The 14,050-nt window shown below is 36.2% G+C and overlaps 1 protein-coding gene across 4 annotated transcripts; it reads left to right on the plus strand.

Moving 5' to 3' along the window:
* Positions 1-2,261: 2,261 nt before the first annotated feature.
* Positions 2,262-13,845, plus strand: LOC149011619 (uncharacterized). Of its 4 annotated transcripts, XM_089162015.1 has the most exons (7): positions 2,262-2,574; positions 2,667-2,788; positions 3,804-3,948; positions 9,493-9,548; positions 9,766-9,921; positions 11,105-11,208; positions 12,689-13,845. In XM_089162015.1, the coding sequence occupies exons 2-6, from the start codon at positions 2,694-2,696 to the stop codon at positions 11,121-11,123; spliced, it is 471 nt and encodes a 156-aa protein (XP_089018141.1). In that variant the 5' UTR covers positions 2,262-2,574; positions 2,667-2,693; the 3' UTR covers positions 11,124-11,208; positions 12,689-13,845. The 4 variants fall into 4 exon arrangements, 1 of the variants encoding a protein (XP_089018141.1); XR_016174480.1 differs by lacking the exon at positions 3,804-3,948; XR_016174481.1 differs by lacking the exons at positions 3,804-3,948; positions 9,493-9,548.
* Positions 13,846-14,050: the final 205 nt, after the last annotated feature.

Consider the following 14,050-nt stretch of genomic DNA (forward strand, 5'->3'; position numbering starts at 1 on the left):
CATATTGTAATGGTCCTTACAACTCACTTATTACTAACAGCTAATAGTCAATTGTACTAAAATATGCAAATAAATGAAAATTGCAAGAGTAAGGTGTGAAATGTAGAAGATTAGTTTGATAAGTTCATCGTGTTTTACTTAGTAAGTGGTATCAGAGCTAACACTTTATTGCCTTGAGAATGACAAAGGGAATTGGGAACTTTACATGTGTTAATAGTAACACATATGAAGATAATATGTCCTCAAAGATTCTTTCACAAAATAAGAATAGAAAGGTTTTAGGATAAAATGATTCACTTCAAAATTTGTGTATGATCATATCTATCTCCTTTGACTTTCATTCATTTGAAAGCATGTGCTCAATAAATACAGGTGAAACGCCTCCACCAACTTATTTTCTAGGTTTGCCGGCTTGAAGTGCTTTATCTGACTAGGGATGTAAATTTGCAACTCGAATCGTTAAAATTGAACCGCACCAGCTTGTTATAGTTTAAATTGGCCCAAACTAAACCTTAATGGATTGTGTTTGTGCTGGGGGGTGGAGCTTGCACCAACCCAAAACTAAACCGCAACTTGTTATAACCCGTTTTATAATCCATTTATAGTTTTACTGCCTTTCCTACGGATGACAAATTAGAATAAAGAGAAAAAAGAAGAGCAAGCCACATAATTTACTTTTGTTATGTGTGAGCTATGTATTATGGTTAAGCTAATGCACTAAAGTTTCTCTTTCTTTTTGGCTTCTTTTGGTTTTTTTTTTTTTTTGGAGGGGGGGGGGGAGTGTGTGGGATTGTTGGTTGAGTGCATCTTCTCATGAAGAACTTTTTTGGCTATCCTTGTTTGGTAGTTGTTTTATTTATTTTTTCTTAAGTGATTATGTTGTTTATATATATGAAGAACTCTTATGAATTTTCAAGACCTTCAAAAAAGAATCATATATAGTGATTTTAGAGTGGTGTTAGAATTTGAAACTGTTGAGCGCATTTTTCTTGTTCAAGTATTACGACAAAAAATGTTTGATTACAATTGCCATTCTAACACAATTTAAAGTGTTTGTGGTTATTACTCTTCCAACTTGCTGAGATTTTGTACCTTGATCAAGGTAAGAATATCGTTTCGGTTCGGTAGTTCATTGGGTGGTGAAACAAGCAAAACTTTGAAGCCGATATTTCAAGGTATATCGGTCGTTATCTCGATTCAAAGCTTCTTCTCTGTCAGGGTTTAAAATAATCAAAATTCATAGCATGAAACCCAAGTTCTGAACTTCTGATTTCTGAGCCACAAAATTCAACGTGAAACCCAAAGTTCTGATTTTTTACTTTACAATAAACAATTTAACATGAAAGTGTGAAACTCAAAGTTCTGGATTTTTTTTACTTTAAAATAGTCAATTATACATGAAACCCCAATGTTCTGAAATTTTCTTTTAAAATAATCAATTCAACTGATTTTTGAGCCATTGTGGAGAGGAAGTTCTATTGGTTTAAGGTAAACTTCAGAAACAAGGTCCGATGGCTAAAGAGAAGAAGTACATCATTGACGGTGGAGGCTGCAGCTAGGTTCATCGATTGGTTGATAGTGAAACAAAGCAAGACAAGGGAGGAGAAGAAGATAACGAAAAGCCAGTAGTGATTTAGGGCTTTGGTGCAATCAGAGCCTTATTCTTCTTCTTCTTCTTGATTAGAAAATTTGAGAAACGAAAAGGGGTTTCTCCTTGTAATTTGGTTTGATCTTTTAAATTTTTTAAGGGTTTTGTCGCACTAGAGCCATTTTCTTCTTCTTATCAAAAAATTGAGAAACAAAAATAAGTTTTTTTGTAATATGTTAGATAACAAAAATAGAGATTTTTTCTTGCACATTTCAGTTTGAATGAAAAAAAGAAGTATTCGGCGAAATTTCAGCAATTTTCGTCTGTATTTCTCCGTTCGCCCGAAAAATCACCGATTTTTCGGTAATATTTGGTAAATAACATTTTCACCCTAATTTCGGTTCGTTGCCTTTCGAAGCCGAAACTTCCCACCTTGACCTTGATACAATATCATGTAATTCCCTTAATACCCCTAATATGTCAAATTATTTTTACAACGAAGATTTTTTTTTTTTTGGGGAGATAACATATTACGAAAAAGATAAATAATACATTTACATTTTTTTTGGGAGATAACATATTGCGAGCAAGATAAATAGCCAATTACGAACAAGTGTCTATCGCGGGCACTGGGATCCACAACGGTAAACCATGTACATTTTTTTTTTTTTTTTTTTTTGATAAAACCATAAACAATTTTTTGCAGAGAAATGCTCTTCGCCACCAAAGCGTCGTAGCCATGAGTTCAGTCGTTTCGATGCCTTGTGTTTTCTACGTCAATAGAAAATCATGGAAAGCTTCATGGGATACACAGCCAGGAACTACTATTCCCACTCCCAATCACGGAAGCTTGTCGAAGAACAAAACCCTAACCTTCTTGATCAGTCTACTTCTCAAAGTAGAACAACAACTACAACAACTAAGACCAAAGAACTAACTGTCGGAGCTTCTGAGCTTGAATTTCCGCTCCTCTTCTCCTTCCCAAGGTATTATTATTTCCCTTTACTTAATCTGATGTATGCTATTCTGTCACTTCCCTCCTGATTTTAGTTACTGGGTTCAACTCCGCATGTATTAGAGAAATCCGAAGAATTATATCTGGGTTATGAGAGATAGTTGCCCGCTGCACCGGAAGGGAAAAAGCCTAAATCCACCTATAATGCGGCTACGTTGGCATACATTGGGGATTGCGTTTATGAGGTAAATTGGGAACTTTATCTCGGTGTTCTCTGTTTCGACCATTTTTATATACATTTCAAGTCGGAATTTTGATGGATTCACAAGTGATGCTTACTTGAGTTCCTCTGTTGTTATTGGTGTTCATGCTTTGAGGATAGAAGAGAGATTAAGAAAGGATATTCCCTGGAAAATGATGCCAACTTACATTTTATATGCTAGATTACATAATTATAGTGTTCAAATCATCTGGACGAACTCAACTAAGTATTACTTCAAGAGGACAGCTCAGTTGGCAGTGACCATCGCAATTAAGAGAGGATATGACTTCAACTATAAAATATTCAAGTCCTAAGTTGAGTGACAAACTATTCTGGTCAGCACTGGTTCTTATTCCTAAAGCTCTAGACCTCCAAGAAAGATATGCCTTTGGTCAAGCGCCTGCTCTTTGAACTTCCATTTCAATGTGTCTGCTCTTTGAACTTCTATTTCAAGGTGTCTTTCTTGGTATGACAGTTAGGGAAAGTAGATAGGGAAATCTAGGTTTCAATGTCCCTCAATGCACACCTTCTAGATGAACTCAGCTAACTATAACCTCTAGAGGATAGCTCTGTTGGCAATGACCATCACCTTGCAATTAAGAGAGTCTATGAATTCAACTATCCTAGGGGCCTACCTATAAGAATACAAAAAGTTCAAGTCCTAAGAAAAATGAGTGCCAATGAATAGACTAAATTGGAATTCATGATGGAGTTATGACAATGTTATGAATGAAAAATCTAGTTTAATTTTTTATTTTTAAGTTTTGATTTTTGGGTTTATGAATCTTAGAGGGAAAATTCATAATAAATTTAGGGTCTGTTTGGTTACTTGAATCTAGAGATTTCAATTCTCTAGATTCATAAATGGAAGATTTATGCCCGTTTGGTTATTGTAAATCGGTAGATTCACGAAATCTTGAGATTCACGTTTTTAGCCTATAATTGTGAGTTTGTAGATTTATGGGTGTGTTCACCCTTTTTCACCTTGACTATAAAAGAAACAGGAATTTGTGCATTCACCAAATTTACTTGATGGAAATATACGACTTTGACGGAACGACGTGGGAGCTTCATTTCGACTCAGGAATCCCAAAGGTTTTCTCTTCTGCAGTTTTGCTTGGGTTCCCATCTACAATGAAAAAGGTAGATCTTCTTCTACTTCTTCGTTCTTCTTCATCTTCTTCTGCTAGTTCGTTCTTCTTCATCTTCTTCAATGGGAGGTTTGGTTTTGGTTGAGGAATACTAGGGTTTTTTGAACGAAAATAGCAGCAAAAAATTGTAGGTCATTGCTTGCATCTTCTTCTCACTAGATTTCAATGATTTTTGTTTCCGCTTTTCTTCAATGATTTTTGTTTCTCACTAGATTTCAATGAGCTCTGTGTTGTGTTTTTATGTTTTATGCTCAATGGTTGTTGTTATTACTATTATTATTTTTTTTTTCTGGTGATTTGAGTTCTTTTATTTATTTATTTTGTTGACATGAATGCATCGTAGATGAGTTCTTTGTGGAGGTTTTGAAACTTGGCCAGATTGCCGAGTTGTATGAACAAGAAATCTGCTGAATCTAGAGTTCCCTTTTGAGATCAGTTGATTTTCCTTTTTATTTTTGCTGTACTTTTCGTTCATCTATGTTTTCTGGGTAGCTTACAAATAGGAAATTCTTATTAGTTATTACACCGACAGTTTTACCCTTGGTTGAAAGGGTCGCACCCAAGAATTTGGCAACACTCTATTTGTCCCTAGTCGTTCATGACCTGTAGCGACCACTGCATGATCACATACTTTTCAATCTTGATATCCAGTGACCATGATACTCTACTTCCAATCACTGCCCTTATGATTCTCCTCAGCTTCATTCTCCTACAGAATCTCCCAATATTCTTTTTTACAGATTTTATTTATATTTTTTAACTTAAAATTACTGATATATCTCCTTTATTTTCGTAACAAATCCTAGAAAACAGACCAGAATCCGTGAATTCAAGAAAGAGAGAACGATAGGAGTGGCTTTGCTGAACCAGACCGTAGACTTGTAGTAAGACTTGTATTGCATCTTCTGCAGCAGCGTCTCTCACCTCAAGAATGCTTTGTTCATTGATGAGTACAAGCCTAAAATCAGTTCTCATAAATAATGGAATCTCTCCCACTAATTTTAAATACATTCCAAAAAGTAAATACCAATCTGCTAAAGTCTAAAGCTGTCCCAAAAAGGAAAGCCAAATAAACCCAAATCTAACAGAAAATATGCAAAAGAATCTACTGTTTCCTTTTTTGTTTGGTTTGCAATCTTCCAGAAAATGTTGTCCAATTCAAGATGTTTGGTTTGCAATCTTCCAAAAAATAGAAAATTTTTCCACCAAGTCAGTATGCCATATATTATCTTGTCTTATTTGTAATAAATGTCTCGCCTTATCATTTTTACTATATGATTACAACTTTGTGGGATTATGATATAAATACTACATAATTCTAATTGATTGAAATTAATTGTAGACCACTACTGAAATGGATTACGAGAACGATGATGAACAGCTTAGGAGACAGAGAGAGGAGTTAAGGAGACAGAGGTGGAGAAAAGCCGTGATATTTGTGATTATTGGTGTTGCCCTAGCAATGGAAAAAACTAAAAGATTGTTGTTCCCAGCTAAAGCTCCATACTGGGGCGAGACTCTTCGTGGCCAACAAGAGACACAGAATTATTGGTGTATCTAATCGCATTTGTCGAGAGCAAATTAGGTTGAGTTAGAAAGGCATTCTTCGGGTTGTGCAAATTGGTGAGGGATAGGGGTCTTATGTTTGATAGTAGGTTTGTGAGTTTGGAGGAACAAATGGTGATGCTTTTGAGAGTACTTGGGCTGAACCATTCGAATCGTGACATTGGTCATCAATTTAGTCATTCTGGTGAGATTGTGAGTCGACACTTTAATTTTGCTTTGAATGCAATAATAAAATTGTATCCAATACTGTTGAAGCCTCCATGCACGAGGGAGTACCAAGCTAAACATTATCCGTTCTTCAAGAATTACATTGGTGCCATAGATGGACCCCTTGTGCCTGCAATGGTAGGGGTGGACGACCAAAAAAGGTTTCGGGATAGGAAGGGAAACATTACTCAAAATATCTTGGCTGCGTGCGATCATGATCACAAGTTTACTTATATCTTGGCTGGTTGGGAAGGTTCAGCCTCAGACTCAAGAGTTTTTTATGATGCCATACATAGGAATAGAGAAAGTCAACTAAAGGTACCTGAAGAGAAATTCTTTCTAGTTGATACTGGTTTCCCTAATAGAAGGGGCTTCTTAAGACCGTATCGATGTACTCGATTCCATTTGAAAGAGTGGAGGAACTGTTATGAATCATCCAAAAATCTGAAATAACTGTTTAACTTGAGACATTCTTCTATACGAAATGTCATTGAGCGTACTTTCGGTATGTTGAAGAGGCGTTTCAAGATTTTGAGAGTCCAAGCAGAATACCCCTTCAAAACACAAGTGATGATTGCCTTAGCTTGTGCTTTTCTGCATAATTTTATTCTTACTGAAAACACTTTCGAAGAAGAAATTCAATGGGTTGGAAATGGTGAATCTGATGATGATGAAGATTCAAGCTCAAGTGAGGATCTAGAGAGCGATGAAGAATCTGATGAAGAAAATCATCAAGTTCATGATGATGTTGCCTTCAATGCAGAACATTTTCGTGATGACCTCGCACAAACAATGTGGGATGCCTGGGATGGAGGAGTTAATTTGAACGAACTTTCGTAAATGATGTATCTTATTGAAGAATGTAAAAGCCAAATCATGCATGGCTTAGTTCCCTTATCGATGTTTCTTTTGATGCTCTTCAGCTGCAGTTATTTAATGTTTCTTCAAACTCTACATGAAATGGACGTATATTTGTTAATGCACTTTTTAGGAGTGAATTCATGTCTTATACAACAATTTTGAAATCAGTTCCATCAATGTGGTGTTGCAACATAGAATTTGTTTTTTCTTTTATTGTATATGAAATGGGTTATTATGGTCTTCTCTTAAATTCTCTTAAATTTGTTGTTGCTGTTGCTGTTATGAGTTATGACTATTATTGTTGATACTAGCACTTGACTTTTTCTGTTATGAACCGCTCTCTTGCATCCCAAATGATACAACTCCTACCAGCTTTCTTGGTATTGCAATCCCATGAGGCATATGTGTATACCTTGTAGCAGAAGTCAGGCTGAATCTAATCATCCCAGGAAGAGTTCGGTTGCATAGAGAGAGAGAGAGAGACTGACTTTGAGATGCAACTTGTTTAACTGAGACATCAATAAGTAATCTATTCAACCACATCATAGAATTTGATAATGAAGAAAACCTGCACCCAACAGTATAAGCTTGTCATTATCCAAAAAGAAACAGCATAACTCTAGACTGTCCTGTAATTAACTTATGAGCATTAGTGGGTGCAATGTTTGGTGAGCCAAACAAATGCAAGTTGAGGTAACAAAGTAGAAAATACCTGAATTATATCAGGCAATAATTTTATAATTCAGTACAAAGTCATATCATGTAGTCTAGTCTAAAAAGCATATTGCAGAAAGAGATGGCCGTGTCTTTGAATCCCAGAAACGCAAGTAGCCATCAAGACCTGGGAAATTAATCAAAGCAGTACAGTTAACTTGAGAAGCATTTAAGAAACGAAACCCTAAAAGAAAACACATTAAACATCCATAGAAACAGAAAAACATTAACAGGTGCATTCACTCCAACAAATAGTGACCAACAAAACATTTTCATACAGTTGGGAATCGAAGAAACTACAAACTCATCTATGAAACCAGTTATGCTTTCATAAATGCTAGACAAAAATAATCTGTGTTGTCAACAAAGGCAAATCTGAATATGATATCTTGCACACAAAACAAATGCATTATTGAAAAGGAAAGAAAGAGAGGGTTACTACTGTCATATTCTCTCCTCTGTTTTCCCCTGTGAGTATTATTGAAACTTTCTCTTCTTTTCTCACTGGGTTCAGGGCCAAAAGAACAGTACAAGGACGAGGTGGGTCGCTGGTTACTGTAATAGTGAATGCAAAAAGGCCAAGGGAATATAGCTTTAGTGCCTATCAGACCAGCAAAATTAATATAGCTTTCAGTCTTTGTAACTGTCCAATTAAAAACACTGACAAGTCATTCCATAAAGCGATTAGCAAGAGGATTCCTAAGACTTGAGGATGATCTTTGGGATAAATAATTTCTTCCCAGGGATTTTTAGAAGCTTTTAATTTATAATAATACACATAGAACACTGTCGTCGATAAATCACAAGCATTGAACATCCCAACCATGGGATTCTTCCAAAAGCCTAGATCAGAAAAAATAACTCAGTAAATCAAACCAGTGTATCCATTGGAACAACCTTCAGTGGAGCCTTTGTACTTCCATACTTAGAAGTCATAAACCTTAGTTGAACCTTCTTGTTTTGCTAAGATAATAATTACACGTTCATCTATGATCAGTATTACATTACACTTCGATAATTCAATCAACTACAGGGGTAAAACAGAGTACATTAAAATACCAAAAGCTTTGATCCTATTTAAACAACTACTTTGAGAAAACATTCCCATCATAACTCCAATGTTCAGGTCTCCCTATAATCATCTCAGCATGGGTTATACAAACAGCAACTCCATAGAAAGGGCCAATTGTGACATGAAAGCACTTATACCATTAGTCCCCCTTTGAAAGCCACAGATTGAGTCCTTTCTAAACCTACCCCAGAAGATTCTAATTCTAAATTGTAATTAAAAAAGAATTAACTACACATACAATCCTTTGATAACTGTTTGTAGTCATTAAATTAAGACTGCATCTTAGCAAAACAAGAAGTTTCAACTAAGGTTTATGACTTCTAAGTATAGAAGTACAGAGGCTCCACTGAAGGTTGTTCCAATGGATACACTGGTTTGATTTACTGAGTTATTTTTTCTGATCTAGGCTTTTGGAAGAATCCCATGGTTGGGATGTTCAATGCTTGTGATTTATCGACGACAATGTTCTATGTGTATTATTCTAAATTAAAAGCATCTAAAAATCCCTGGGAAGAAATTATTTATCCCAAAGATCATCCTCAAGTCTTAGGAATCCTCTTGCTAATCACTTTATGGAATGACTTGTCAGTGTTTTTAATTGGACAGTTATAAAGACTGAAAGCTATATTAATTTTGCTGGTCTGATAGGCACTAAAGCTATAATCCCTTGGCCTTTTTGCATTCACTATTACAGTAACCAGCGACCCACCTCGTCCTTGTACTGTTCTTTTGGCCCTGAACCCAGTGAGAAAAGAAGAGAAAGTTTCAATAATACTCACAGGGGAAAACAAAGGAGAGAATATGACAGTAGTAACTCTCTCTTTCTTTCCTTTTCAATAATGCATTTGTTTTGTGTGCAAGATATCATATTCAGATTTGCCTTTGTTGACAACACAGATTATTTTTGTCTAGCATTTATGAAAGCATAACTGGTTTCATAGATGAGTTTGTAGTTTCTTCGATTCCCAACTGTATGAAAATGTTTTGTTGGTCACTATTTGTTGGAGTGAATGCACCTGTTAATGTTTTTCTGTTTCTATGGATGTTTAATTCTTTTAGGGTTTCGTTTCTTAAATGCTTCTCAAGTTAACTGTACTGCTTTGATTAATTTCCCAGGTCTTGATGGCTACTTGCGTTTCTGGGACTCAAAGACACGGCCATTTCTTTCTGCAGTATGCTTTTTAGACTAGACTACATGATATGACTTTGTACTGAATTATAAAATTATTGCCTGATATAATTCAGGTATTTTCTACTTTGTTACCTCAACTTGCATTTGTTTGGCTCACCAAACATTGCACCCACTAATGCTCATAAGTTAATTACAGGACAGTCTAGAGTTATGCTGTTTCTTTTTGGATAATGACAAGCTTATACTATTGGGTGCAGGTTTTCTTCATTATCAAATTCTATGATGTGGTTGAATAGATTACTTACTGATGTCTCAGTTCAACAAGTTGCATCTCAAAGTCAGTCTCTCTCTCTCTCTCTATGCAACCGAACTCTTCTTGGGATGATTAGATTCAGCCTGACTTCTGCTACAAGGTATACACATATGCCTCATTAGAAGACATTAATCAATTGGATTTGTGTTGTCGCCTCTAAAAGATGATGCATTATTAAAACGCAAGAAGACGTTATTTGCATGAAAATGTTTTCCCGTAGTTAACAAATACATTTTGGAGAGAGTTTTGAGTTTGGATCGTGCAGATTGTGTTCCCCCGACATCTTTCGGCTACATATTTAAGAGAGGGACTCACTTCTAGTCTACCTTATCAGTACTTAGAGGTAACATAGAAAAATATAAAGAGAACACAATCATCTACCCTCACGAACAGAAGATCCTAACTCGAGGATTCTATACTAAACGTAATGTGCACAAACATCCAATATATTTTTCTTCTTGGACTGCTTCATTAGTTCTTTTAAGAAGAAGAAGAAGCACATCAACTGACCTTGGAACAGCCCTACTTGATAAGTTAGTTGAACCACCACTGGGTTCAATTAAAACTGTTCCAACAAGTCAAGATCTACATGCATATCCCAGGTTCTGGACTTGTCCATTTGATTTCTGTCTTACATCAATTTTACATGCACATATATGAGAGGATATCAAGGAGACAGATATAACTTAATCTTGGTATGCTGTTTCTTGAACCTTTAATGAGAGTATGACTTGACCTGGTATCTGCTTGTTTGTGTGAAATTGATACTTTTACCTGATGTGGAGAACAAAAGGGAGCAAAGACAAGGTTGGGCTTGGAATGGCGTTTGTGTGGCACAAGGGGAGGGGACTTTGAACTCTTACAGCTCGTTAGATGTGGTGCTTTTTTTGTGGAAACAAGGTTTTCTGGTGTTAAAAAACCTGAATGTTTTGAGTTCCTCAGTCTGGACCAGCATGGAGGAACTAAGCTTCTTATTTCCTATTCCTAAGTGTCCTTGGCCAGTCTACCAGATAGATCTTTTAATAGAACTCAACCAGTTTAATGGCTATTTAGAGTTAGTTGTAGAGAACAATTGTCAGAAATTTGTTTTGTAAATGAGGAGCCATGGCAGCTCTCTCTCGGTAGTGCTTCTCTGTTCTGGTTGTATGACCTTCCTGTTTTAATTGATTTCTGTTTTCATCAAAATAAGCAGGAAAAAAAAAGACTGGAAGAACTCATGAATGATGACTGCTGTATGTAGTTACCTGGCTGGTACAGTAATAACAAGATGTATTCTTTTGTAGATTGGATTTCTCTACCTGACTAACGTGAAACGCTTAGAGGAACTCATGCTGAAATTGGGGTTCTCAGCTGGTGCTTCTACCCAAGTGATCCTGGAAAAAAAAAAGTAAGTGGAATTTGCTTCCTTATGTGTGCTGATGTATTTCTGAAACAAGTTCCTTTCACATCACTGTGCCACTTCTGTGCGTCTCATCACCAATTGTGACCAATACTTGGGATGTAGTTTTTCCTCTGGTAAGGGGTTGTCGGGGGTGTGTAAGAAAGTCAAGTTTTTCTTATGCACTTTTTATAGCCATGAGAATCTCTCTTTTTCCTTTTTTTTTTGGTGTATGTTGTGTTGTGTTGTTGGCCTCTTTCATATGGATCCTCAACTGCCTCACTTATTATTTTGGTGGCCTACCCTAGTTGATCCTTATATCAAGAACTATGGCTCCCAATTTTCAACAATGCTTAGAGAGTCCAGTGTATGGACTGCCTTTTCAATTAATTCCATGGACCTAAAACTAGTAAGTGGGGTTCTTATTTTAACTCCAGTCTGTTGAGTAAAATTATTGGTATGGTCTTTGCCTGAAATAGTACTTTAGACCTATGTTCGAGTGCAGTGAATCTTGGCATTTTTAACTACCCAAAAAAAAAAAAAAATCTTTGCATAACCTCCTAAAATATTATAATGGTTGCTGAAGTCCTTGGTTGTGTTAAATGTTCATTATGGATTTTGTTAAATGGTCATTGTGGTGCTTAAGAGCATGGAGCTGCACCAGGGGACTACACAAGGGATTTTTATCCAGTCTGGATTTTCATCTAGTCCATTTGTGACGCTCCATTTCCATCCATTTCCTCACCAATGTGTGACACATTTCCAAGTAAAAAATCCAAAGAACAGGATTGACCTCAAACAAAAACAATTTTAACCCTTAACAATCTCTCTCCTCTTTACGGCTTTTCACCTTCCTTTGTCTCTTTCTCACCGGCTTTTCTTCAGGGGGTAAAATTGTTTTCTACTTGAGGCTTCTCATCAGATTAAAGGGGCACAGCTCTGTATGAGGCTTGTACTGCAGCGCAAGCAAAGAACCAAGCAAGGGAATTATTAGTAAGGCCGCGCGCTAGCTGATCATAGACCAAAGAAGCATCTATGAGAATAAGTATGAATATTCTCTCTCCCAGTACAAAACAATTTTAACCATTAACAATCTCTCTCCTCTTTACGGCTTTTCACCTCCCTCTATCTCTTCCTCACCGGCTTTTCTTCAAGGGTTAAAATTGTTTTCTACTTGAGGCTAATCCTGTTCGTTCGTTGGATTTTTGCTTGGACATCTGTTGCATATTGGTGAGAAAATGGATGGAAATGGACTAGAGTCAGCACAACAGTTGGATTGGTCATTTTAGGCTGGCCTCTTTTTCTTTTCTTTTTTCTTTTCTTTTCTTTTTCCTTTTTTGGGAGGTGGGACGGGCGATAGCCCTCATATGTTTTTAAAATTTTGAGTACAGCTACATAAGGAGGGAGCCCTCCTTTGTGCTATGTAGTGTTATATATTCTGTTTCTAGTATTGTGAGTGATTGTTCCTTCCTTGTTCTCACCCCAACAGGTAAGGAGCGAACTGTGTGAAGATGTGATTCAGTTTCAGGTTTGGTGTGGTAGATGAACCATCTGCTCAAGGCATTGTTCTCCAGCCCTTTGTATCATACACAGGCCAAGGAACAAAGGCAAATGCAAACATGCAATGCGAATCCAGTGAGTGAGATTGTGTTTCATAGTTCATGATAACTTAGAATGCTAATGGTAATAATCTGTATCTATAATCAACAGAAAATTTGCAAACAAGGACTTTAATTTCTCGGGATTTCTCGGGGTACAGTCGGATTGGGTTCCATTACAACACAATGGAGAATCCAGAACCTGAGATATGTGTAATGGATCTTGACTTGTTGGAACAGTTTTAATTGAATCCAGTGGTCAGTGGTGGTTCAACTAACAGGTCAAGTAGGGTTGTTCAAGTTCAGTTGATGTGCTTCTTCTTCTTCTTCAGGAACTAATGAAGCATGAGAGAGGGTTCAATCTGTTGATATAGCAGTGGGCAGAGTTAGTTAATAACAGTAAATGACATGAGTTGTTATAACTAGAACACATCATTAATCCTTCTTAAGCTATAATTATAGAAGTTGTTTCCCAACTAATTACAATTACAACGGGAACTGAGTTGAGAGATTCAACAATTTCAACTGCCGGACAGGGACGGCATTGCAGAGTGTCTTCCTCTCTCCACCATTTGGTGAACTTCTTTTTTACCTAAAAAAGTTATGTATCCTTCTTATATGTTTATCTTCTATGTAGTCCCTTTGTGCTAGATTTGTGTCCATTAGTATCTATAAGGTTGGAATACTTTTGAAAGCTTAAAGAAAAATAAAATATTATTTAAGAAGAGAAATACATTGGATAGTTGTGCACATCGGGTTTAGCATAGAACTCTCGAGTTAGGATCTTCGTTCGTGAGAATAAAGGATCGTACTCTCCTCATATTTTTCTGTCACATATTTACAAAGGGTTGGTTATCTTTAAGCATTGATAAGGTAGACTGCGGATGAATCTTTTTCCTAAATGTGTAGTTAAAAGGTGTGAGGAAAGCACAATCTGCGAGTAGAAGATCCAAACTCTGAAACCTCTTTGAAATATTCTTGTTAAGAAAAAGATGTTTTTCACGTAAATAATGTGGGAATGCTTTCTTGTCTTGTCACATTTTAATAATGCAATCTATCTTTTTAGGGGTAACAAAGCATATCCAATTGATTAACTTTTGTAATGTGTTATTGGGATACACAAAAATATAAAAAAATAAAAATAAAAATATAATAATAATTTTATGGTTTTCATCCCTAGCCATCCCATTACAATCATGTGAAATGTACCATAATCAAACATTTGAAATAATGCCAAGATAGTTTTTTGGACT

The sequence above is a fragment of the Hakea prostrata genome, chromosome 7, assembly GCF_041222555.1.
Source record: "Hakea prostrata isolate BN-2017 chromosome 7, UWA_Hpros_2, whole genome shotgun sequence".
In the NCBI taxonomy this organism is placed as follows: Eukaryota; Viridiplantae; Streptophyta; class Magnoliopsida; order Proteales; family Proteaceae; genus Hakea; species Hakea prostrata.

Excerpts from the sequence above, each read along its gene's own strand:
- LOC149011619 (XM_089162015.1), top strand. The coding sequence starts at position 2,694 with ATGAGAGATAGTTGCCCGCTGCACCGGAAGGGAAAAAGCCTAAATCCA. Across the intron at positions 2,789-3,803 it reads TTGGGGATTGCGTTTATGAG|AAACAGGAATTTGTGCATTC; the intron begins GTAAATTGGGAA and ends TGACTATAAAAG. Across the intron at positions 3,949-9,492 it reads TCCCATCTACAATGAAAAAG|GTCTTGATGGCTACTTGCGT; the intron begins GTAGATCTTCTT and ends TTAATTTCCCAG.